The 26,182-nt window shown below is 41.6% G+C and overlaps 2 protein-coding genes and 2 long non-coding RNA genes across 4 annotated transcripts; 3 read left to right on the plus strand and 1 right to left on the minus strand.

Annotated features, from left to right (window-relative positions):
- Positions 1 to 6,833: 6,833 nt before the first annotated feature.
- LOC147495643 (uncharacterized) lies at positions 6,834 to 7,547 on the minus strand. The gene is made up of 2 exons (XR_015197621.1): positions 7,210 to 7,547; positions 6,834 to 7,129 (listed from the first exon to the last, which is right to left on the minus strand). It is a non-coding gene; the product is annotated as an uncharacterized LOC147495643 (long non-coding RNA).
- On the plus strand, positions 7,054 to 8,012 carry LOC147495644 (uncharacterized). The gene is made up of 2 exons (XR_015197620.1): positions 7,054 to 7,188; positions 7,546 to 8,012. It is a non-coding gene; the product is annotated as an uncharacterized LOC147495644 (long non-coding RNA).
- Positions 8,013 to 8,803: 791 nt separating this feature from the next.
- LOC147495645 (P-loop containing nucleoside triphosphate hydrolases superfamily protein) lies at positions 8,804 to 10,884 on the plus strand. The gene has a single exon (XM_086564258.1). The coding sequence runs from the start codon at positions 9,196 to 9,198 to the stop codon at positions 10,642 to 10,644; it is 1,449 nt and encodes a 482-aa protein (XP_086420384.1). The 5' UTR covers positions 8,804 to 9,195; the 3' UTR covers positions 10,645 to 10,884.
- A 4,453-nt stretch (positions 10,885 to 15,337) lies between these two features.
- Positions 15,338 to 18,282, plus strand: LOC147495646 (uncharacterized). The gene is made up of 3 exons (XM_086568444.1): positions 15,338 to 15,760; positions 16,812 to 18,122; positions 18,235 to 18,282. Exons 1-3 carry the CDS (start codon positions 15,338 to 15,340, stop codon positions 18,280 to 18,282), a joined length of 1,782 nt encoding a protein of 593 aa, XP_086424570.1.
- Positions 18,283 to 26,182: the final 7,900 nt, after the last annotated feature.

Here is a 26,182-nt window from a genome sequence, read left to right on the forward strand (position 1 = left end):
TTCAACACAAAGAGTGGCATTAGTCTCCACTTTTGATATCTCTTTTCCACATCCGATTCAAAATGCCTAAATGAAACGGTCTTCCGTTCATTTCCAGAGCCACGATCTTTCATCCTGGTAGAGTTTCCAACAACCAAACATGGAGAACAATCTCTACCTACACCAACCACACCTCCAGTTAATTAGAAAGTACAAATTCTTTCGCCTTGTGCCTTTCATTACTAGACGTGCACCAGTAACAATCTTTAGAGTTCCACCAAACAGAGCAATTTTTAAACCACTAGATTCTAAAGCACCGAATGAGATGAGATTCTTCTTCAAATCAGAAATATCCCTGACATTAACCAAATTTCTAACTGTTCTATCTTCTAATTTTAACCGGATCGCAGATTGTTCTAACCCCACTAATTTTGCAGGAATGACCAATGCCTAACAAAACATCACCATCTATCTCCTGAAGGTTAGCAAATCAATCCCTATTGGCACACATATGGTAGGAGCAACCCAAATCCAAAATCCACTCTAACATGGAGCAACCAATAGAAAATGTAACCGACAATGACAAATTTTTAACCACAATATCATCTTTACAACAATGTGCATGATTTAACTTTCTATTCAACTTGAATTGGGGAACCTATTTTTCCAGTATGCACATATATTCATTATTCACAAGAGCTTTTCCACTTCTTGACTTACGTCAAGAACCAACCAACCTACCATTGTTCAAATAGAGTCGGTCCTTTACAATTCTTCACATGTACTTGTCTTCCAATGTCTTAAACATATCATTCGTAAAGGTTTCCAAAACGACATAGTACTTCCAATCATTTAAGAGATAATACCGGACAACATTACAAGTTCTCATGTTCAACATCTCCCAAACGTCTACTTTTATACCTCTTGGCTTATTGTCAAAAGCATCATCCAAACTATTTACGGTTAACAAATCAACAACCTCAATTTTCCATATATCAAAGTCAATATTTCCATTTAAGCTTTCGATATCAACCACCATAATAGGAGTTGTAACCATAAAATTCGACATACTTGTCATATTTTTAATTTCCATAACACCATAAACACCAACAACCAAAGAAACACTCTCAGAAATTTCTTCAAACACTACAAATGCGAAACCAACCAATGAAACCCAAAATATTTGATTGCACCTAATTCAAACTTCTACCACAATCATCCAATTACCAAAAAGGCAAAGGTAGAACATTTAACTCTTATACTAATTTGTTGTTCCCCAAAAACTATAAAACACACCAATCTAATACAACAGAAGCGTCAACCAATATCAAATGTGGTTAGGGGTGACTTCAGATTGGATAAAGGGCTTTCAGAAAATTTTCCAATTTTTTTTGGAAGGCAATATCTTTTCCAAATTCGATCCAATTATTTTCTAGATGAAAATTTCTTTTCCGGATTCGAAAAGTTCGGAAAATCCAAAAATTTTCAAAAAATTTGGAATCAGCAAAATTTGAAAGTAAATAGAAAACTTGAATTATATAATCGGATTCTCTTTTAGGATAACTATTTTTTTTATCCAGTTAATACATTTATTTAGCAATTATTTTGAAATGTATTAATTCAGCAAACAACTTACCTTTTAACACGTTCATTCAGTAAGTTTTTTCTTCATGTAAATGCATTAATTCAGTAAATAGGAAAACGAAAGAAAAGGAGACATGTACTAGAATGACAATATTGATTTCTTGAATTTATGAGAGAGACAATGTTCTACTTCTCTAGGATTTTTATTTGGTTTGTAAACTATCTATAGTTTTAATTTAGTAACTAATGAAATAGACGGTTATATGTTAAAAATTCGGAAATAGGATCGAATCGGATCGGATTTTGAAAACACATCCAATTCTGATCTAATTATTTTTCAGAAAAATCAGAATTTCGAATATTGGAACACAAATATCATTGCCAAATTCGAAAAAATATTTGATCGGAATTCGAAAAAATTGGGTTTTTAGAAGGAAAAAAATGGCAACCCTAAATGTGGTAGAAGCAACAAACCACAACAACGGTGTATGAAATCAACTAATAACTCCTAATACAAGTAGTAAACAATGTAAACTACTCACCAATTCAAACAAACAGCCAAGAGAAGATAGCCAATTATTTACGTGGTTTAGCTTGTGCCTAATGTACAACCAAATAGAGAAATTTCCAATAGATAAAATATTCAAAAGAGTACAATAAGCTCTCACCTTGATTATGAAGAATCCCCAAAGTTCTCTAAAAGAAACTCACAAATCTCTCTTTTTCCCTCCTTACGACAATGCTCTCTCGACTTTATAATTATTTAATGGTGTAGGCAACTACCAAAGAGTTTGGGCACAAACAAATAAAGAGAATACTCAAGTCTTTCTTCTTCCAAAAGTCTACCAAATCCCAAACCCTAGTGACCAAATTCGTTTCACACCCATATCTTCTAAACCTTAAGTCATTTATATAGTGTAGGACAAAGCGTCGGTCGATCAATATGATATTAAATGTCATATATAGTCAAATGTTATGTCATTTCTTATGACATATTTCAGCAGACCACAATGATTTTGTTCTATGTTCGGCTCTATAGTATCAAACAATACCATTTCCACATATGTCACAAACAATTAATGTCATACTCCACTGATATATCTCTGCGCAATAATATGTTTGTTTATTTGAGGTTTCAGCTAGTTTCAGTCTAAATATATGACAAACCAACAAAGAAACATCCTCCATCAAACCAGACAATGGCTAGAAAAGAGAAAAAAATATAACGATAACACATATTTTGATATTTAGTGTCCCAAAAACAACTGATAACACAAATCACTACTTCATGTGGGTGTGATTGGTTTAACAACTTCAGCAGAAGACCATGTATTATTTGTAGAATATAATAAAGTGTAAGATAATGAACTAATATCACAGTAACAAATTTTGTATAAACCAAATCACATTGTAGGTTCCACAACATATCGCAGTCAAGGGTGCGTGGTCGAAGGGTCACAACCTCTCTTTCTTAACGTTCGTCTACCCCGAGGATATCCTCATAGGGACGCCAGCCGAAACCGTTGGATCTCGGATCCAACAGTCCGAAAATAAAAAACAAACTATATTCTCTCTCTTCCTTTTTGTTTTTGATTTTCGCACTGTTGGATCCGAAATCCAACGGTCTCGGAACACTCATCCCTATAGGGATATCCTCGTGGTAGCCCAAATCTAACTATGTAGCCACCTTTGTCTTTATACTATCCTTAGGGGACTACTCTAAGTTTGTTAATTTGCTTACAGAAACGAACTACATAAAGAATTATTAAAATCTTGTGAAGCAAAATATGGTTTTGTTCTGAGTAAGAGTTTCAAGTGATTTTGCTCCTAAAATCCGAATTAGTTAATTTAAGTTGTTCCAAGTAAATCCTCAACTAATCAGTAACCACCCATATAGCCATATATATAGGCATGAACCGGAGAAGTACTAAGAGTTCAATTGACAATATTTAGTTGGAAAGAGAATATTTTAGTATTATATTTAAATTGTTATAAGTGGGATGATGACATGATGTAGTATATATAAGGTAATTTAGAGTAAAGATATAGATAGTGGCCCAATTAAAACTCATAGAAAATGAACACATGGCTGAAATTCAACTTTGGAATATTTTTTGTGTAGATATTTATACAAGTATGTAAACAGTGCTACTTATCCATTAGATTTTTTTTTTTAAGTCTTCAAACATGTCTTTCAAGATCGATAGGCAGCCTGCTTTGGATTCTAATGCTAATTCAAGAAGTGATATAAAAAGGTATAATTTTAGTGACCTAAGGGAGGTTCTTCTAAATTATTTAAAAATGAAATTTATTCTAATTTTAGGGATTTAAAGTACTGAGAGTTCTTTTAAATTATTTGAAATGGGGAAATTTATTCTAATTTCAGTGATGTGAGGGGGGTGCTTCTAATAAATTGTACAGAGAGGGAAATTATAAAATTCATATTCCATAGTGGGGAGAGAGTTCTTGGAAATAAAGTCGGCTATCATAGTGTAGAGATAGGAGACTTCGAAGAGTCAATAATCCAATCTTATTGATCTTGATGTAATAAGAGAACTAATTTCGATCATAAATGAGTGTTCTTAAGCCTATTCCTAACTAAGTAGAGGTTTCACACTCCTCCATAAACCATAGACTAATGATGTACATTACCACCACTTTTATGATAGTCTAACAATTTAAGAACTATACATATATGAAATGTGCAATGTTGCTTCTATATTTTTGCGGGATAGTTAGGTACAAGTATGTAAACCGTGCTACGCACCGAGGTTTTTTTTTTTCTAAGTGACATTAGGAAGTTTTTTTCTCTATATAACAAAGAAGGGTAGGGTGGGTTGACAAAGTTCCACCTCATAAAGTAATACATGGTTGTGCCACCCCCTCACCATAGCCATTAGATTGTTTTTCTGGGGTGAGTTAACAGGTTTTTTGGGTGAGTTTAAGAGTTTTTCTCACCTCACCCACCCCACACAAAAAAGGCCTGGACTGTTTTTGGACTGAACTTTTATAGGTTGTTGGGCTCTAAAATATGAGTATTGACTCATTTAAATAAAAAATGGGGGAGGGGTGGATGCGCATCGAGGGCACCGAAGGCGCACGTATCTGTGTCATACGCAGTGTGCGTCGGGGGCGCCAAAGGCACGCGTATCTGTGCTATAGGCGGATGCATGCAGATCGGGGCCCCGAGAGCGCTGCATATCTATACCATACCATATGCGCGATCGAGGGCTCCAAGATGAGCGATTCTCATGTTGTACGCTGGATGCGCTGCGCGTGGGCTTAAAGGCTGAAAGTATTGGTGTCGTACAACACTGGTAAATACTAGTTCTTAATAAAATAGGATTTGTTCTAAATTCAAAAAAAAATGGAGAATAATTAAATAATTTAAGTGACATAATGAAGAGTGGGTTCTTGAAAACTCGACTATCATATAGTGTAAAGATGAGTGTATGACCCCATTACTAGTTATAATTAGAGATATTAGGAATATCCCAGTTGCAAAATCCAACATTTAGGTAATAATTTTGAAAAAACAACGTGGGTCATCTGATGGTGGGTCATCTCTAACTGACCATTTTCGCAAAGTAGCAGTTTTCACAAAAGTAGTATAAAAATATGTGTATTCTCAAAGATGAATAGAAAATTCGATCAAATGCCTTAGGGTCAATTAAGATGCCTAAAAATGTCCAAATGCTCAATGTGTAGTCAATCTATAGTGGGCTGTATTGTACAGCCAAAGAGAGGAGTTGCATTGTAGCAATTCCACCTTTGATAATGTTAGAACTGTTTTTTTTCTGTGCAGTTTAAATATTAAGCGGTAGCTAATCCGTTAAAGAGTGCATATGGATTAGACCTAATAATTGAAATATATCGGAGATTAATAGAAAACTAATCGGGTGATAATTTCGAATTGCATTGTAGCAATTCTACCTTTGATAATGTTAGAACTTTTTTAAACATTAAGCGGTAGCTAATCCGTTAAAGAGTGTATATCGATTAGACCTAATAATTGAAATATATCGGAGATTAATAGGAAACTAATCGGGTGATAATTTCAAATAAAATTTTCCTTTCCTATAGGTAACATGCCACAAATAACTAATAGCTAAATGTATATTGAAGTGAAATGATAAAAATGATAAACATATCCAAACAATCACCAAATTGCAATCATAGCCTCATTACAATATAGTCTACTATCAACAAATAAAAAATATATAAAATTTCAAAAACCTAAAAGCGTCCATGACTTGCTAAAATTATATCATGAGAAAGTTGGTTTAAATTGGGTTTTCTATATTATAGGTTTTTTGTTTTATAATTTCATATATACAAACCCTTAGACCTATTAATCGCCCTTTTTTAGACACGCATTTGTGATTGACCCTATTTAGATCAGGGTTTTTTCTACTAATCGTATTGGCGAATTGACCCTATTAATTGTCGCCTATTAAATTGCACAGAGTCATATTTCAAATGATAGTAGTAGCAAGGCCCAAAATATCGATATCGATGAATATATCGGTGTACCCAAAAACCGATATATATCGGATATATCGGATATTTCGGATATATTCATTTTTTGGTAACAGCTTCAAACTATTTAAAATATCGAAAATATCGGATATATCGGAAATATAATATCGAAATATCGGATATATATCGAAAATATATTGGAAATATCGGATTTATATTTTAAAATGGTCCAACCGATATATAAATATCCAATATCATTATATCATATAAAGTTTCATATCGGAAATGAAAAAAAGAATATATTCGTAGATATATGTCGAAATATCGAGCCATATATCGGATATATCGGCGATTTTTGGTCCAAAGTAGTCCATATTCTTTGAGTCAAAAGTCCACAGTCCAAACCCCAAACTGAAAAACCAAAGTGTCGTTTTGCATGGCCCAAAAGGTGCACACGGAATGAACACGAGTTTGGAATTTGATACCCTCAGTTTGGATTTAGCTGGTGAAAGAGAATGAATCAAACCACGTCACTTCAAATTGCATCTTTCTTTTCTTCTTAGCCACTGCTTAATCAATATATTAATTTTGGTTTGGTGAAGAAGATATAGAAAGAGTAATAAGAAGTTTGATTCGACCAACTACCTTTTTCATCATTCATAAACAAATACAAATTTTTAAGAAGAGGTTCTTGTTTAAGACTAACTTACAAAATGGGCCGTTTGGTTTACTGTAGCTTAATATGCAGCCTTTTTCAGGGAACACATGTCCTTGATCGAACTCTACAAAAAAGCCAAAGTGACATCGATTTTCATTAATATTGACCACAAATGGATATGGACAACTAGATACATAGTGAGCCAACAGAAATCCTCCAAGTGTGATTCATGTATTCAGCCTGGCCTGGATAGCCTTGATCTTCTTTGGAAACTTCATCCTCATTCCTCAAGGCGTCATTTGGCATTTGGCAAGCTTGTATAACATTAATTACACATGCTTATTTTGGCCCTGTTTTTTTCCAAAACTCGTGTCCAACAGCATATTGAGCGTGGGTAGCAGAAAAGCTGGCAGACACCCTCGGTTGTTCCTGCATGAGGGGAAAAAAATGTCAATATCGGTTCAACCGTTCGGAATCTTGATATACCGGTAAATTTATATATATTTTACATTTTTACATGAGGGAAATCGAGGCCAACAATAAAATATTGACCCACGAGATATTCAAAGTTTTCACAAAAAAAATTCAGAAAACTCAGGGAGTGGCAGTATTTCGCGCACAAGTGTGTTGATATGTATTGCCCAGAAACACTTGCTTGCCCTTTGTACTATGGTTCTTTCTTTTCCTGAACCACTACATGAAATGCTTATTGTGCACCTGAAGCTGGTGCTGAACTGTCTAATATGATTGTTGTACGTTGGTATCTCTTCAGTACTTTTTTTTTTGATAAGATGTCTTCAGTACTTGGTATACTACTTACTGCAACGTAGAATTCAAAATTACAGGGGGAATCATCTTTTTTACTGGAAGTTCAGGTTTCTAAAAATTACATTGCATTGGACTATTGAAGGGACGCAGGCGGGCAGACTGCTGAGATGAATCATTTTTCTGGGTAGTACCAATTGATAAAGACACAAGGAAGAAGAGAGACAAACAAATTAAATATTAGTCGATGAACTTGAATCTACCTGAAACAATTGAATAAGCTTTACTTTATGAGAAACATTGTACCAGTGGCCAGTACTATTGACTCTATGAGCACATTTGAGGTCATAAACGCTTTGGTTATTTGCTTTCCGTCAAATATCTAGTTATCTACACAGTAGTCAGTACAAATTGTTCAAATCAATTGTTCTTTCCCTGTTTTTTCAGATATTTAGATGAAAAAAGAAGATATATCTTCAGAATAATGCATTAGCTCATTTTTATAAGAATCTAAGATGGAAATATAATTATTTGACCTACTTTTTCCTTTCTCTGTCCCAACAGCTTTAATGCTTTATTTACCCTTGTATATATAGTTGTCTTTTTAATGAAGAAAAGAGGCTAATGAAAGCCATACATGCCATTCTATCTCCGCTTAATAATACAGCTACTCCAAAATAATATACCAAGACTCCATAAAAGTAACCAATATGGCCCCGCACAACTGGAATTTTGTTAATTTCTTTACCTAGAAATATATTTTAATAAAAACGTATCATTGCAACTCTCTTGCAAATATTCTTTAATTCTTCATTTAATAACAGATTTCTAATAAAAGTCAGTATGCAAGCAATGATCATAATATGAGATTATGGTAATACAGATTACAGAATATAATTAGTAATGGTAGTTGCTCTGTGGTTGCTGAGTTTACAATCATTTCAAGAGTACAAAATCTTAGTAGTTTAGGACATATTTCATACTGTTGTCAGTTGTAATGACCTGTAACTAGTGACTATTGTCCCTTCTAATAACAACCACCATTATCACGGCTCCACCAAATGTGAACTTTAAGAGAAAATGTACTTTAGAAAATGAAACCTTTCCCCTCCGCGGAACATGTGTCATGTGTGAAACTTTTGATAATTGTCATATTAATTTTCTTCCATGTCCCATACTCCCATCTAATGATCTTAAAATTTGCTCACGTAACGTGCAGGGGGTGTTTGCTCATTTGGCAACTCTAGTAATTATGCCCAACTTGATCGGTCATTAGGAGACTAAGTAAAACATTCAACATCATATATTTTTTTTTAAAAAAACATTCAACATCATATTGAGAAACCAATAAATACGGCAGAGATTGAGAAATAAAAGAGTCTGAAGCAGTGCCATAGCTGTATTTCCTTGAATAAAATCTGAGTCCAAATTCTGAAATTTCAGTCTCTCCTTCCTTCTTTCCTCCTTTGATTTGTCTCTATTCTTCATTTTTGACCCCCATTTTATTTAGCCGGCACATGCCGTCCTTCAAAGCATCAACAACAACAACTGTCCTCCCTCTTAAAACCCTTGTCTTAAACATCCTTGAATTCTCCTCCCTTCTTCTTCTCCCTCATTGGATTTCCTAAACCCAATCTCTGAGAAGAAGAAGTTTTAATCTCATAAGAAAAAAATAATTGTAAAATTGTATATCTTCTTCTATACAATTATTTTATTCTTTGAGAGTAACAATGATTTGGAGCAATTCTATAGTTGCTATATTTGCGGTTGCTGTTATCTGTGTAATTCTTTATCGAAGTATAAGTTTGAGATATGTACTGAGAAGATGGTGGAGAAAATTTGAAGGTCTGTTTCATGTATACCAGTTGTATAAAGTACCTGAATACAATGAAAGTTTTCAAGAAAACCAACTGTACCAGAAAGTATCAACGTATGTGAGTTCTTTATCATCAATTGAAGATTCAGATTTCGCAAACTTGTTTTCTGGTAAGAAATCAAATGAGATTTCAGTCCAACTGGATTCGAATCAAACAGTTCAAGATTCATTTCTAGGAGCAAGAGTTTCATGGAAGAATGAAGAGAAGGCTGAATTCAAAACATTTGTTTTGAAGATTAGGAAAAAAGACAAACGAAGAATTCTCCGGCCTTATCTTCAACACATTCATTCAGTTTCTGAAGAAATTGAATTGAGAAGAAAAGAAATGAAGCTATACACGATCATGAAAGACCAACGTTGGTCTAAATCACCATGGAGATCTGTGCCGTTTACACATCCTGCGAATCTCGAGACGATTGCAATGGATAATGAGGTCAAGACTAAAGTGAAATCGGATCTTGAATCGTTCTTGAAATCGAAACAGTTTTATCATCGACTCGGCCGAGTTTGGAAACGGAGTTATCTTCTTTACGGTCCGTCGGGGACAGGTAAGTCGAGTTTTGTAGCAGCAATGGCGAAATTTCTGAGTTACGATATTTACGATGTTGATTTATCCAAAGTTTCGGATAATTCGGAGTTGAAGTTGCTCTTGTTACAAACTAGTTCGAGGTCGGTGATTCTTGTTGAAGATCTCGACAAGTTTTTGAATGAGAAATCGACGGCTTTGAGTTTTTCGGGTGTGTTAAATTTCATGGATGGTGTTTTTTCGTGTTGTGGTGAGGAGAGGGTAATGGTTTTTACTATGAATAGTAAAGATCATATTGACCCGTCGATTTTACGGCCTGGGAGAATTGACGCTCAGATTTATTTCCCTCTTTGTGATTTTACCGCGTTTAAAACGCTTGCGAATAATTACTTGGGGTTAAAGGATCATAAACTGTTTCCTCAAGTTGAGGAAATATTTCAACATGGTGCAACATTGAGTCCAGCTGAAATTGGTGAAATTATGATTGTGAACCGGAGTTCGCCGAGTCGGGCTTTGAAAACCGTTATTACTGCGTTACAAACGAATGGCAGTGATGGAAGGCCACCGAAAATAAGTGGACGGCGGTTGAGTGAAAGCGAGACGAGTAAAGAAATCCGAAGTGGCGATGAATCTGTGGATCATAGTGGCGTCTTTTGCCGGGAAAGCGTACATACTGTGAGAGAGTTTCGGAAACTCTATGGTTTATTCAGAATGAAAAGTGGGAGGAAAAGTGCTAATGCGTTTGAATTGAATAATTCGGTGGAAAAAGAAAGTTGATGGTTTCGGTGGATTTGTACCGGGGTTGATACATAGAATTGTTAGAAGCCGCACAAAGATTCTAGCCGTGCACTTTTTTTATTTTATTTTATAATTTGTAGTTTTTAATTGTATTCAGAAAAGTCCATCAAAGGTTGTGGGGATACAATTTTCTTGTTTAGTTTAGGTGCCTTCTATTAAATTTTTATTGTACACAATTGAAATTTGAGAGAAAATATATTCCATTGCATTCATGTATAATCCTCCCATTCATGTATAATCAATTTCAACATGCATTTTTTACATGAATATTCATTCACATAATATGAATGAAATCTCTGCTATTTGTTAACTCAATTAGAATACTCGTAAATACAAGTATTTAGTATTTTTTGGCTCATGGCTTCACTTGTCTAAGAATAATAGTGGACCACAAATCCAAATTAATTTGTTAAACGATATTATACTTATAGAGCATCTTTAATGGTAATAACTCTTGAATACCATACACCAAAATTTTAAAAATTTGGTAAAAACAATCTTTAGTGATTAGACCAAACAAAAAAAAATACACCAAACTAAACATCAAATGGGTTTCAATCTAGTGTTTGGTTTGATGTTGTATCAATCGTACGACTCGGTGTTCAATAACCTGCGTAGTTTTTCAAATACCATGTAGGCTGTTGTGGGCTTTTTTGGCGCGGTTTTCAGAAAGCAACGTGAGCTTCGAAACAACGTAGGCTTTGGGCTAAACTGTACAACACAGTGTTTTGCGTGGGCTTTGTAGGGTGGTGTTTCAAAAACTGCTCTGGCTATTCTAGCGCAGTTTGGTGTCTAACTTTTTAAGGTGTTTGTTTGGTCAAAAAAATTTAGTGTTTTTCAGGTCTCACCACATGCTATTAGGCTAAGTCCAATAGTGCGGCAAAACATTAAATATCACGGACATTTTGATCCAATGGTGCGTCAAAACGCTAACCCGCCAACGCTATCGGTATAAATTTACTTATATATAGCGCCAGTTTTAACGAGATAGCGTCAAGTCTACACACTACTTTGAGTGGTGGGTAAAAGAAATCTAAACCACACGCGCCTTTGAGAATGGCGGTTTGGAAAGTCCAAATATATATATATATATATATATATATATATATATATATATATATATATATATATATATATATATATATATATATATATATATATATATATATATTTTTATTTTTTCCCCACACGTGTGGGAATGGCGGTTGGAGAGTCCCCCAAAAAAAAAAAAAATCCTACCCGCCATAGTCACTGGCGGTTAAGAGTCCTAAAAAAACTTTTTTTATTTTTTTTTCCCACACGCCTGTGGGAATGGCGGTTGGAGAGTCCCAAAAAAAAAAAGAATCCTACCCGCCATAGGCACTAGCGGTTGAGAGTCCTAAAAAAAAAATTTTTTTTCTCACACGTGGCAATAGCGGTTGGAGAGTCCAAAAAACAAAAAAAAAAATTCTATCCGCCATAGGCATTGGCGGTTGTGAAAATAACCATTGGATTGGGAAACGCTAAGCCGCTAACTGTGCGGGATGACGCACCAAACCATTGAACTTAGCTTTAGTCCTATACTCCCCGTGATGGTACGAAGTACGAACTAATAATTCGAATACATAACGATCCCCAAAGCCGATAAGGCGAATAAAAGAAACAAAACGTTCCCCAAAAAGGGTTTCCAGCTCCCGCATCCGAGACACCACCGCAAGCTAAGATCCGAACTAAGAAAGTTGAAATGTTGGCCAAGATTAACTGTATGCTTGAACGTCTTCGTTTGAGGAAGGAAAGAAATTATCCCGATTCTTTGCAAAGAAGCACAGTCAATATTAGCCATATGCGGCCGCGAAAGCCCGACAAAATTAGCTCTTTGCCTGAACCAGTTCTTGGCCACATAGTGTCCTTCATTCCTTCCAACGAAAGAAGCACTCAGAACCATGCATCATTCTTTCTTCCAGTTGGAGACATGTCTGCTCCTCTCTTCACAATTTGAACTTCAATCAAAATGACTTCATAATTGTAGGGGAGTGATATCTTCATAAAGTTATCAGACACGCGTGGAGCATAAGCGAACTCATGACATCGACCTCCAAAACCGACACAAAGCGGTTCCTTATGAACACACATGTGCGCAGCATAAGCGAACTCAGGACATCGACCTCCAAGACCGATCTGTGAGTAGCTCCTTTCATGTAGGTGGTACGAACAAAGATATCACGGTACGAACGCCTCGGATAGGATCACCACCAGGGGTAATCATTACCAAAATCTTACTTGTACTTCCCACCACCGGGAAATAAGGGCGACCGCGCCAACTCCCAATCAGCACATGACTAATAATATAACCAGCTCAAGACTCATTCACGATCTCCACCTTACACGTGTGCAAGAGACACACGTGTCTCCCGGATTGACCTTTCCTTTAGCCTATAAATACCACCTATTTGAACTACGTCGGGCCTGATTCCTCTCTCCCAGAAAAAGAGAAAAGACCAAAGAAAGAGGATACGTAGGCAGCTCGATCCACCCAGAAAATCTCAACCCTTTTTCCCTCTCCTATCGCAAACACTAAGGAAAACCAAAACGCTCTTTTACATTGGCGCCGTCTGTGGTTTCGATTACTTGAGAAATCACGTTACCCTAACTACAAACTCTCCAATTCTCAAGCCCACGAAGCATGGTCAGCCTCGAAGCTCAGGTTCAACACCTTGCAGAACAATTGGGTGTAACAAATGAAAGCATTTCCTTGCTCAGGCAAGAAAATGCTACTTTAAGGGCCCAAGTCGACGCTTATCAACAAAGACCGATCGGCAATGTTCTTTGAAAATGGCATCAACGAGGTTAATCGCCAGATTAACAAATTGTCACATAGGATAGGCCAAAGTCGCGGTCGGAAAAACGAACCCCAAATTGTTCAAAAATGCTCAAGACATACCGCGTGGCGTCCGTTCATCTGGCGACGTTCTCGGCCAAATCCTCTCCTCAAGATTTTATCCGACCCGATTCCCCATGTATGATGGCGGCTGTCCCGGTCAACATGTGGCTCGATACATTCGAGTTTGGCCCTCTACGGTTCTTACGAGTATGATCATCTTCACTGCCGATTATTTCGGTCGGTCTCAAGGATGGCGACTTGATTGGTTCTTCTCTCGAGCTGATTCTATTAAAACTTTTGAAGCGACTTATCGACTGTTTGCTAGCCAATCGTGCCTGACAGAGCGCAAGAAGGCGGATCTTGATTATTTGTTCGATTATCCTTCCGAAAAATGAGACCATTCGCCAATTCTTAGGCGGTTCAAAGGTTTGAACTGGTTGTGCATGGAAAGCGGATCGAAAGAATCTTTTGCCACACCGGCATTTTCAAACGCGCTGTCATGGCGTCGTAATACCGACTTTGTCGGATCGATGAAGGAACGCCCGAAACACTATCCGGCTATGCGCCGGGTTGACAAGTATATCAAGTTGCAAGAAAGTTTGAAGTCCAGTGGTTTAGCCGAGAACCAGGAGGTAGCAGCGATCTCTGATCATACTCCGCGTACCAAACAACGATCCAGGTCGCTGGCACCTACGGCTCAGACCCGCCAAGATAATAACAGAGAATTCGCTGTCTTGACTCACTCTCCTAGTTACATCCTCGACAAGATCCGGCGAGCCGCGTACTTCCGCCCAGATGTGAAGCAGCCGGCTGATAGCCCTGACAAGCCATATTGTGCCTTCCACAGAGCCAAATGTCATGAAACGAATGCGTGCTGGGGGCTTAAGCACTATCTTCAAGACCTTGTCGAAGCTGGTCACATTAAACATTACACCAACATTCCTGACGGTGATTTGCGTCATAAGCTCATGGCTCGCCCGGCGTCTTATGACCGATCTCCACCTCGCCGAGTCTTGTGATCGCTCTCCCCATCGCCGTCATCATAAAGACTTTCAAGCTCGCCCTGCCCGTAGAGGACGTCCCCAAGAGCGTTCTCGTCATGAGCGCAGACAACACTCCTCAGATCGGGATAATGCTCGCACAATTCACATGATTACTTTCCCCGATGATTCAGTTACCTCATCAAGAGAGAAAAGACGTCGTGTTGGCGCTCTTCACGAAGTATATCACTTTACTTCCCACGCAGAACACGCTCCGCGACGCTCAAGCCGCCATTCAGGAGATATCATTTTCACAGAGGCCGACCTCAACAAGGTCTGCCTTCCTCACAATGATGCACTCGTCGTCCACGTCAAGATCGGACCGATGGGCCGGTGAAGCGTCTTGATAGACCCGGGGAGTTCCTGCGACATTTTATTTTACCACACTCTTCAAGAAATGAGTTTACCCAAGTCAGTTCTGATAGACCCGATTGCCCCCCTTTATGGTTTCAATGGTTCCAGAGCCGACCCAGTCGGTGATATCATCCATCCCGTCTCAGTGGGTTCTAAAGAGGACCAAGTCAGCTGCAATACACGCTTCAGCGTCTTGGACATCCAGTCGTCCTATAATGCCATATTAGGACGACGATGGATCCACCAAATGCAAGTTGTACCTTCGACGTTGCATCAAGTTCTCCGTTTCCCGAGCCCCAGAGGATTGATGGAGCTGAGAAGCAATCAACTGGAAGCATATCAGTGTAACCAAATCTTGTCCGCATGAAAGACTGAAAGTACACCATTCCACACAAGTAGCGAACCCATCAATTATACCATGGCCAAAGACCTGGTTGCAGAGGTCAGAGTCAACACATCCAAGCAGCACGCTGGGGGCTCCAGTAAGAAGAGGAAGTCGTCCACTTACACTCCAGACGTCAATCCAGCCGTTGCCGCTCCAATGGATTCACAGACACGTGTTACACCTCCAGTCTTCCTGCCGACAATTACTCCAGCTCCTCTTGGTATGCCCAAAGAAGCCATTCCAGTTCCTGTCCTCGTCACCACAGCTGCCGATCCAATCCAGATGAATAGATGCACTCTCCCTCAGGACGTTGCAGTGCCTCCACGTGAAGAAGCGTCGCCACCCAGGCCAGCACCCCAACAGGTCGACAGAGAGCGGGTCAACTTAGGAACTGATAATGACCCTAAGTTTGTATATGTAGGGGCTAACCTTGACCCTACACTCAAGGCCCAACTTGTAAAAACTTCGGCTATGAATAAAGATGTTTTTGCCTGGTCGTATATCGATGTGCCTGGTATAGACCCTAGTGTAGCCTGTCATCGGTTAAATGTCAATCCTAATGCTAAGCCGGTTAAGCCACGACCTGACCCCGGTTATCTCTGCGGCTTTGAAAAGCCATCAATGACGAAGTCGACAAACTCAAGCAAGTCGGTTTCATCGGAAAGGTGGAATATCCCGACTGGGTCGCTAACATCGTCGCGGTTCCCAAAAAGAATGGCACAGTTCGCCTCTGCGTCGATTTCCGCGAATGTCAATCAAGAAACACCGAAGAAACCGGGCTGCAAGCGTTGACCGACTTGTCGACTAAACTTGCGGACATGAACTTCTTTCCTTTATGGATGTGTACAGCGGATACAATCAAATCCCACTCGCTGAGGAAGATTAAGAGAAGACTTCATTCATTACCGAACAAGGAATTTATTGTTATAACGTCCTCCCGCTCGACCTTTAAGAACGCCCGGAGGCGACATATCGGCGTCGTGCAGTACCGACATGTTTCAGGACATGTTAGGAGAGACCATGGAGGTTTACATCGATGACATGGTCGTCAAGAGCAAAAAAGCAGTCGACCATATTATCCACCTTGAGCAAGCGTTCTCCAGATTGCGCCGCACTCGAATGAAGTTGAACCCAGAGAAATGCCTCTTTGGAGCGTCCTCTGGTAAATTCCTCGGATATCAGGTGTCACAACGAGGGATCGAAGCGAATCCAAACCAAATCAGAGCGTTCTTAGACATGCGACCCACGAACAAAGAAGCGATAATCGGGTTGTCGCATGGTTTGCGCTTAATCGATTCATATCCAGGGCATCGACAAGTGTCGTCCGTTCCTACAACTCCTCAAGAAAGGTGAGCAGTTCTCATGGAACGATCAATGCCATCACGCATTCGCCACTCTCAAAGAATACCTCACCACACCTCCCGTCTTAGCCACACCCGAGATTGAGACAACCGGGCTATATACCGGCGATATCGATTTCGCAATCAGTTCGGTTATTTTCAAACAGGAGAACAACTCAGAAAAGCCGATCTACTTCACAAGTAAGACGGTCACGCCAGCTGAAAAGAATTATTCTTTCCTTGAACGAGCCGTACTTGCTTTGGTGTATTCGGCACGGAAATTCAGGCCTTACTTTCAAGCACATCCGGTCAACATACTGACCGACCTGCCACTGAAGAAACTCCTCCACAAAGAAAACAAAACTACTCGTATGGCCGTATGGGCCGAGGAGCTCGGTGAACACCACATGGAGTTTGTACCTCGCACCTCTCAGAAAGGTCAAGTCGTTGCCGATTTCCTCGTCGATTTCCCTGTTAACGACCCACACTGGCAGTCAGAGGTGGAGCTCACTGTTGTCAAAGAGCGTGTCAAATCAGTCTGGTCTCTCTTTGTAGATGGCTCTAGCAATCCCGGAGGGAGTGGCATCGGGGTCGTCTTAGTGTCTCCCGACGGAGTTATGGTAGAAAAATCAGTTCGACTCGACTTCGCATCTTCCAATAATGAGGCGGAATACGAAGCGCTCATCATGGGCCTTCGTATGGCGCTACATCTCAGTGTGCAAGAGCTCCAAGTCTTTAGTGACTCGCAACTGGTCGTTCGCCAGATCGCTAAGGAATACACTACTCAGGAAGGTAACCTTTCGAAGTATCTTCAGGTCGTCCATCATTTGTTGCCTTCTTTTAAGAATTCTACCATACACCATTTTTTACGTGATGAGAACCGTCATGCAGACAGCCTAGCTTACCTAGCCACTCAAACACCGAGTTGTGCTCCACGAAAACTCCTCATTGAGGTAGTCGATCGACCTGCATACCAGGTCGAACATGCCCTAGTTATAGCCGATATGTTCCCTCTCTCCGACGATCAGTTGCGCCAGACCTGGATGCAACCCATCATGGACTACATCCAACAGGGCATGCTCCCTGTCGAGCGTGCCAAAGCCAGGCAAATCCAATATCAAGCGCGTCGTTATTACGTGTTACATGATAAGTTGTTTAGAAAATCTGCTGGTGGACCGCACTTGCGATGTATTACTCCAGAGCAGGGACAATTGATATTTGCTGAAATCCATGAGGGAGAATGTGGAAACCATGCCGGAGGTCGTTCTTTAGCCCACAAAGCAATTTCCCAAGGCTACTTCTGGCCCCATATGCAGACCGATGCCAAAGCATACGTTCTCGAAGTAAAATGTCAAACATTCGCCATTAACATCATTCACCAAGACGCCGAAGTGATCAATATAACAAGCCTATGGCCATTTCACATGTGGGGCATGGACATTATGAGACCATTCGTCCCCGAAAAGCACCGGTTTTCGGTTCGTCTTAAGCCACCCGCGACTATTTCACCAAGTGGGTCGAGGCCATTCCTTTAGCACATGTCAAAGAATCGCATGTCTGCAATTTCATCTGGACCCATATCATCACCAGATTTGGGTTGCCACATACACTCGTCATGGACAATGGACCCCAATTTAAAGGCCGAACAGTCAAAGAATTTCTAGCAAAATGGAAGATAGTTCATGCATTTTCTACTCCACAGTACGCTCAAAGTAATGGTCAAGCGGAAGCCAGCAATAAGGCCATCTTAGAAAATTTGAAGAAAAAGATTGAAAAGAACAAGAATCAATGGCCGACCCAGTTGGAGAACATCTTATGGGCTCATCGCACCACAGCTCGGTCCAGTACCGGGGAATCTCCATTCTCCTTGTGTTATGGCACGGCCATTCCCACCGAAATCGACAAATCACTACGACTCGGTCCGAGCTCGTTGAAACCGGACACAATGATTTAAATTTAGCACGAGAGGTCGATTTGCTTTCGAAGAATCCGGCGTTTAGCTAACATCGAGTCGCATCTTATCAACAAATCTGAAGAACTCCTATAATAAACGGGTGCATCCTCGATCATTCCGGCTGGCGATCCGGTGCTCAAGAAGACGCAAGAGCGATTCCAAACTAGCCCCTAATTGGGAAGGTCCGTACATAGTAGAACGTGTTGTGGGCAGCGAGCGTCTTGGATAAAACTCGGAAGGAAAATTGTTACCTCGCCCATAGAATACTTATCTGCTGAAACGATTTTATCAATAAAACCTTTGTTGTTGTATATATATATATATATTTTTGTAAGCATGATAAGTTTCAGCTTCATTTTTTCTGTCTCCTAGTATAAGCTATTCCATTTACTGGCATCCAAACATTCTCCAGCTCACATCCGACATACGACCAGTCTACTTCCCCGCTCTCCCACGCTTAACGCGCCATACGCTCTCATAAACAAGAACGCTCTCAGCGAGCAGACAACTCTCCGGAGCTCACAGGCTACATAGCCTCTCCAATTCTTGTCACGTCGAGGACCTATATTTCTGGGATCGACTAAACGAGAACGCTCTCCACGAGCAGACAACTCTCCGGAGCTCACAGGCTACATAGCCTCTCCAATTCTTGTCACGTCGAGGACCTATATTTCTAGGATCGACTAAACGAGAACGCTCTCCGCGAGCATACAGCTCTCTGGAGCTCACAGGCTACATAGCCTCTCCAATTCTTGTCACGTCGAGGACCTATATTTCTAGGATCGACTAAACGAGAACGCTCTCCGCGAGCAGACAGCTCTCCGGAGCTCACAGGCTACATAGCCTCTCCAATTCTTGTCACGTCGAGGACTTATATTTCTAGGATAGACTAAACGAGAACGCTCTCCGCGCGCAGACAGCTCTCTGGAGCTCACAGGCTACATAGCCTCTCCAATTCCTGTCACGTCGACGACCTATATTTCTAGCGTTGACTATACGGCAGGATGTATATTTCTAGAATCATAAGCAGAACGCTAGTTACACACAAGTACACGGCAACATGCATACGGAACATCATGAATAACATTATATGACCATTCGTCACAACAACTACATCCACCGATCTGGCCGGGATTACCCGGAAAATCCGGATCGGTGCCCATTACAAAATTAGCCAAGTAGCGAACCGCCACTTTTCGTGGAAACCGTTCTCTGCGGGGAAAAAGCGAATCGCTTTCGAAAGCCTGAAAACACAGCCTCTATTGTTAACTCTCGATAAGAGAGGAAATGTAAACAGAACTTACAATTCATGCCTGACAGAGCCAAATGAAACTCACATCATCAAATCTCACTTATGACATGCTTATCTTACGGTGCTTGCTTTAGTCGGCGGTATGCCGAAATGACCTCAAACATCACACGCATCTCATGCCCTCGTTAAATGCGTTCGCATAATCGCTTTCTTCAATAAGATCATACTTCTCGTCCAGAGCGGCGTAGGCGATACAGGCTTCGGTATACGCCTTCTTCGCTATACGTGTCACCTTCTGGCACTTCTTAGCATAAGCAGTCACCACAGCTAATTCCCTTTCTAACTCCGTCACGTCCGTCACTAACACAGCATTCTCGGCCATCACGTTCTGGTACTTGGTAGTCATCGCTTCTACTTTTCTCTTGTCTGCCCCCCATGCAGCTCGCATACACCCTAGCTCGACGTGAGGGTTGTCATCCATCTCAGTGTTTTGGACAACTTCTTTCAACTTATCATATCCTGCAAGAAACTGCACGAACGAAGTTAACGAATCAGTTTGCTTTGGTCACCGACATAACAGCCTAGTGTGTCGTGAACTTACCAAACAGGCAGTCATATCCATCGTCCCCAGCAACGTCTCCATGTCCTCATCTTTCACCTCTGCCTTATCACCATCCAATCCGCTTCAGAACGCTGGTCGCTATGGGCGCCGAGTGGAAGCTACAATCTGAGTGTTTCACCATACGCTTCTTCCCCATCTTCCCCGTGTAGTAGAATTCGCTCCCTACATCACCACAGCGCGGGGACGAACTCTCACCAGCGCCTGGGCGACCTTGCCTCAGGTCGCTACACTCCGCAGCGTGACGATCAGTGTCGCCTACCCGCTGCGGCGACCTAAACACAATGCCGCCCGTTGGACGTCCAGCCCTCCTAAGTCGTTTATGACCCTTCACCTCTACAGTCTCAGCTTTCCTTTTTCCGCGATCACTATGCACGTGCGGTTCAAACTCCATCCTCTCCATTATCAGAGGCGACGTTTCTCTCATGCTTTTTTTTCCCCTCATGAATGGACGACACCTTGCCATGATAAAACCTAGCACACAAAAGTACTGTCACATGAGCTACAGTTTTATTCCAAACTCTTCTCGATGAAATAACACTCTCAGAGGAGAAGGAACGTACCTGAACCAGCAGCAACGATGGTGATGCACAGCAAAGGAGCAAAGCGAGAAGATATACTTAAGCTTAGGCAAGAAGACGAGCAAATACTTTGTTGGTATTCGATGAGCAGTTTTATGCAATAGGAAACGTCTTTTCCTAAGTGCCTCATAATTACCTTGAGACGCCAAACGTCATCTGCCCGCCATCATTATGTTCCTTGAACCGCTCGTCTCCCTCCACGTGTCACGCACGCGAGGGAACATTGCCATTAGCGGCACTAAACACAACACGATTCGACTTCTTTCACGAACCAGGATCCAAATGACACGGTGGCCTGCGTTCTGGCGCACCACCTTAACAGCTGCAAGCAATTTAACAACCAGACGCTCATGCAACTTTACCAGTCATGGGCAAGGAAGTGGTCACTGCAATGCACCTGCCATGCTTTGTTATACGCAGACACAACTGTGGTCAAGCAAGCGATTCACACATAATACGACAACAAACAACAAGCATGGCATACACGCAAACAACGACCTGTCTTAGCAAGTTGGAACCATAGTAAGTTAGCCGGGTTGCTGAGATTACTCAGGAAATCCAACCCGATTAAGCAATATTCGTCCTCACAGGAGTACCCCAAAACGAGCGGGTACCGATCACACCACAAGCGGGCACATACAAATAAAAAGACGAATCGCCGAGTTACCCTGTGAAACCAAATTATTGTATCACAGTGTATAAGCTGACAACATTACATAACAAACTTACAACTCGCTATCTCTGTGCTCGACAATCAGTTCTCCAGGCATAAGCGATTCATCAATCTCAGCATCCCTCCCAGTCACCATCACAGATACTCCATCCAAGTCTAAACTCATCAGCACATCAGACGCAGCAGCATCAGTTCGCGGTAGCACAATCTCCGGCATGACCTTTGAAGCAGCAGGAGCGCCACTAATCACTCCCGGCACCTGTTCTACCCCGGTGTGAGATATACAGCGTGCATGATCTGTCTTCAAAGCGTTGTAGTCCGCCTCCAGTTCAACGAAGTCTGCATCCAGAACGTCATAGGCTTTGGTAGCGTCCTGAGCAACCTTCTTGCAGTGTAAGGTATACTCGTTCAGCCTACCAATTTCCACAGTCGTTGCTAGGACGTTCTCTTCCGCTCCCTGTAGTTTTTGCCTCAGATCTTCGGCTTCAGTGTCTTTCAACATCTTGGCGGACTCGATTTTGATGAGTTTTCTTCTTCATCTTCCGGTTCCTCCGCGTTCCATCTTGAGGCCTCCCTCGGGCGTTCTTCACTCATCGGTGTGTTCACCACCACTTCTGCAATGCGCCTCCGTGGAATGAGGGCAATCTCCTTCAATTTCTGAAACCCACTTACTAGCTGCAAAAGCACACGCATGGTTAATAGCCACAAAATAACAAATATATCGTAAACGATTACATCAAACGAAGATAGACACGCTGTTACCAAACATTGCGCAATTTCCATTTGTCTCAAGTTATCAGCCAGCCCTTTGTCATCCAGCTCCTTGCGATTGCCATCCAGAGCTATCTGTTCTAACAGGCAACCAGATATCTTACTCGATCTGAAGCTACAATCACTTCGGCTTCCGCGGTTAGTTTTAAGCCCATGCTCGTCCAGGAACACAAACTAGCCCTCTAGCTCGTCAGCAGCCACAACAGCCTTTCCACTCGCCTTACGCGGAGCTTTCGCTTTCGCCACCGGACTGGATTCACGCCCCCGTCGAGGCGCACTAGAACCCGCCCCAAAAGTGGCCAAGTCCATGACCTGCCAGTCGCGTGCTCCACTCTGGCGAAACCATAGCCCCAAGCCAGCCACCATCGAACCGCCCCTGACCGAGGGCTTTCCCCAAGCGTGCGGCCGCTACTTTCGTAACTTCGAGCGGCGTCTTCCTCGAGAGGCATAGCGGCGGCCTCTCTCCGACTGCTCCGCCGAGGGTTGAAAACCACCGTTTCCAACTCCACAGCGCATCGACGAACCCCTTCCGGGGCCGGAAGCTTCGATCCTCCGATCCCGAGGCACCACCTCTAAGCGAGTCGCCTGCAGCGCCGTTGCCTCTCCTCAGCGTTACCAAGTCACTTTCTTAAGCCCTCCATCACCTCTTCCCTTGTTTGACCTCGAGCTCGATCTTTTTGCGCCTTCCTTTTTTCCCGGATCGCAAGCCCACCCTTCTCCACAAAGAAATGCGCAACTTCAGGCAACTTCGCTTGTTTCTCTTCACGAGTCAGCCGAGCGAACCTCTCTATCTCCCCACGATCAGTTCGCTTCTTCACAGAAAACTTTGCAACCAACGCAAGACAAGAGCCCGTTAGAACAACTATCAGTCGTTAAATAAAGTAACAACAGAAATTTTTTCCTACCCACCAGATATGTTACAAATCCTAGTTCGCAATCTACACCCGTTCACACAATAGTTGCCAACTAGCAACAGCGGCCTCTTTGTCCAGGCTTCATTGCTTACACCATCGATCACAGCAGAACGCGTTGTCATGGTTTGCAAGCTAAAGTTCATATTCCTCGATCGCCTTACCACATAGTGCTCCACTATGTCGGATACCCCTATGTCGTATTCCCCACTCGCGTTCAACAGGTCAAACACCTTAAACAATCGCCAGGTGTTACCCACGAACTGACAAGGAGACTTCCAACAATGGGCCAAGAAGTCACATACCAGTTTCGAGAATGGTATTTGCATATGCGCTCTCAGCTGGCCCTCACAGATTATTATTCCACCATTTGGCGGGTTGTACTCCTCACTCCGAACATTTTCACTCAACCGTTGTTCGTATATCTCCAGGTTGGGGACATTAATCCCATACGCTACCCTCGATTCGAACGAGTTTGCGACGACGGTTTACACTTTTAAAGGGGCACATCACTTGATGACGATCATCCCTCGACTGGCGTCGCCACGCCACCTTCGACCCTAGATCGGGTATTTCCCTCATCTACCCTAGCTTCTTCATCCAACTCACCTCAACGCCCGGCACTTATCGCTTCTTCGCGTCTTCATACTCTTCATGAACTTAATGATATCTCGAACTTCCTCGATCGAGTGTCATCAAAATCGGACATTCTAACAAGTCTTTTTATCAAATACTCAACTCAAACCCTACAACCTTACACGACCCACGTGATTTTGCGAATCACACTTTCGAAAGAGAGGAATGCAAAGTGAAAATGGAAAGATAAAGCAGCCGAAGCACTCACCTGAGGAACCCCTAGCTTGCGTTTTTGCAGAGGAAGCAAACACAGAATACCTTTTTGGTTGTCCCAAATTTGATTTTGTATAAACCGCCCGCCAGGTTACCAAGAAGTTATGATTACAAATTATGCTCTAGCCCGCATTAATGTTCCAAGATAATTGTTTTTCAGCAGCTCCATTATATAACGCCCGACCGCGTTTCTTCCTCAACTGTTACAATTACATCACGCGCACATCACGCCACCACCACCTTTCCGCCAAATTGTCGGGCCACATGATTCAAAAGTTGCGCCATCCCCTCGCCGGATCGTCCACCACGGGTTGCTCATGTTCCACACGTTCTTCCATTTTTCTCGCCAGAATGTTTCCCGTAACATAAACACTCTACCGGTAGGGTCGGGTAGGAGTGATATCTTCATAAAGTTATCGACACGCTGGAGCATAAGCATAAACTCATGACATCGACCTCCAAGACCGACACATAGCGGTTCCTTTATGAACACACAATGCGCGGCATAAGATAACTTTAACGGGACATCGACCTCCAAGATCGATCTGTGAGTAGCTCCTTTCATGTAGTGGTACGAACAAAGATGTCACGATTTAACGCATGACCGAGAGACGTAACGCCCTCCGGATAGGATCACCACCGGGGTAATCATTACTAAAATCTTACTTGTACTTCCCACCACCGGAAATAAGGCGACCAGCGCCAACTCCCAATCAGCACATGACTAATAATATAACCAAAATTGACACTCATTCACGATCTCCACCTTACACGTGTGCAAGAGACACACGTGTCTCCCGGATTGACCTTTCCTTTAGCCTATAAATACCACCTATTTGAACTACGTCGGGCCTGATTCCTTTCTCCCAGAAAAAGGGAAAAGACCAAAGAAAGAGGATACGTAGGCAGCTCGCTCACAAGCGAACTCGGTCCACCCAGAAAATCTCAACCCTTTTTCCCTCTCCTATCACAAACACTAAGGAAAACCAAAACGCTCCTTTACAATAATGAAGAGCCGTCAAGAGTTTTTCAGGGATTTTGTCTCTCAAACACTGTTTCATCACGATGGTCAGATATACACAACTTTACACTCGTTGCTCGCGTTGAGCGCCCATACGTAACTCAATATAAGCTCGGTGAGTGGATTTTGTTTGCTTACAACACAATGTCCAAGAGATTGACCTTTATTTGAATTCAGTAGAACCCGTAAGTATTCCACCTTGCCTCTTTACTTCCACATTACTAAGTTGTATTTGAACAGTTCCAAATTTCAGCTTAACTTGCCTTCAACTATTTATCTTCTCAACCTCCAAAACTTAACGCTTAATAGGGTTAAGTTTCTTAATGATCGAGGTGGATTCTGTAGGGGAGCGATATCTTATTATGCACGCGTGCAACGTAGTTAACTTCGGGGCGCCCGACCCTCGAGACCCGATCTGTGGCAGCTCCCTCGGGAACACCCCCACAAATACCTCCAAGAACACCTCACGAAAAGGAGGACGAAGATATTTCATGCGAGCACATGGCGAGCGCTTCCGGGTAATGATAACCATCGGGGTAATCATTACCCATCCCCGAAAATAAGGATAACCTCCATCGCACCCAATGAGTGCATGACTTATAATATAACCAAATACACTCATTCACGATCTCGACCTTACACGTGTAGCATAAACACACGCGTGTCTTCTAGATTGATCCTTCCCTAAGCCTATAAATACCACCGATTGAACTTCGCCGGCCTGATTCCTCTCCCCAAGAAAGAAAGAAAAGGAGAAAAACTAAGAAGAGGATACGTAGGCAGTCGAAGTGAACTTCGGTCCCAACAAGAAATCCAAAACACCCCTTTACTTTCCAAAAATATTCTTTGTTACCTCCCAAACACAATACTAATTACACCAAAATTAAACAACATTACAAACGGCAAA

This window comes from Coptis chinensis, chromosome 6 (assembly GCF_015680905.1).
Source record: "Coptis chinensis isolate HL-2020 chromosome 6, ASM1568090v1, whole genome shotgun sequence".
Taxonomy (NCBI): domain Eukaryota; kingdom Viridiplantae; phylum Streptophyta; class Magnoliopsida; order Ranunculales; family Ranunculaceae; genus Coptis; species Coptis chinensis.

Excerpts from the sequence above, each read along its gene's own strand:
- LOC147495645 (XM_086564258.1), top strand. The coding sequence starts at position 9,196 with ATGATTTGGAGCAATTCTATAGTTGCTATATTTGCGGTTGCTGTTATC.
- LOC147495646 (XM_086568444.1), top strand. The coding sequence starts at position 15,338 with ATGGCCAAAGACCTGGTTGCAGAGGTCAGAGTCAACACATCCAAGCAG. Across the intron at positions 15,761-16,811 it reads CTACACTCAAGGCCCAACTT|GAGAACAACTCAGAAAAGCC; the intron begins GTAAAAACTTCG and ends ATTTTCAAACAG. Across the intron at positions 18,123-18,234 it reads CCGAAAAGCACCGGTTTTCG|ATTTGGGTTGCCACATACAC; the intron begins GTTCGTCTTAAG and ends TATCATCACCAG.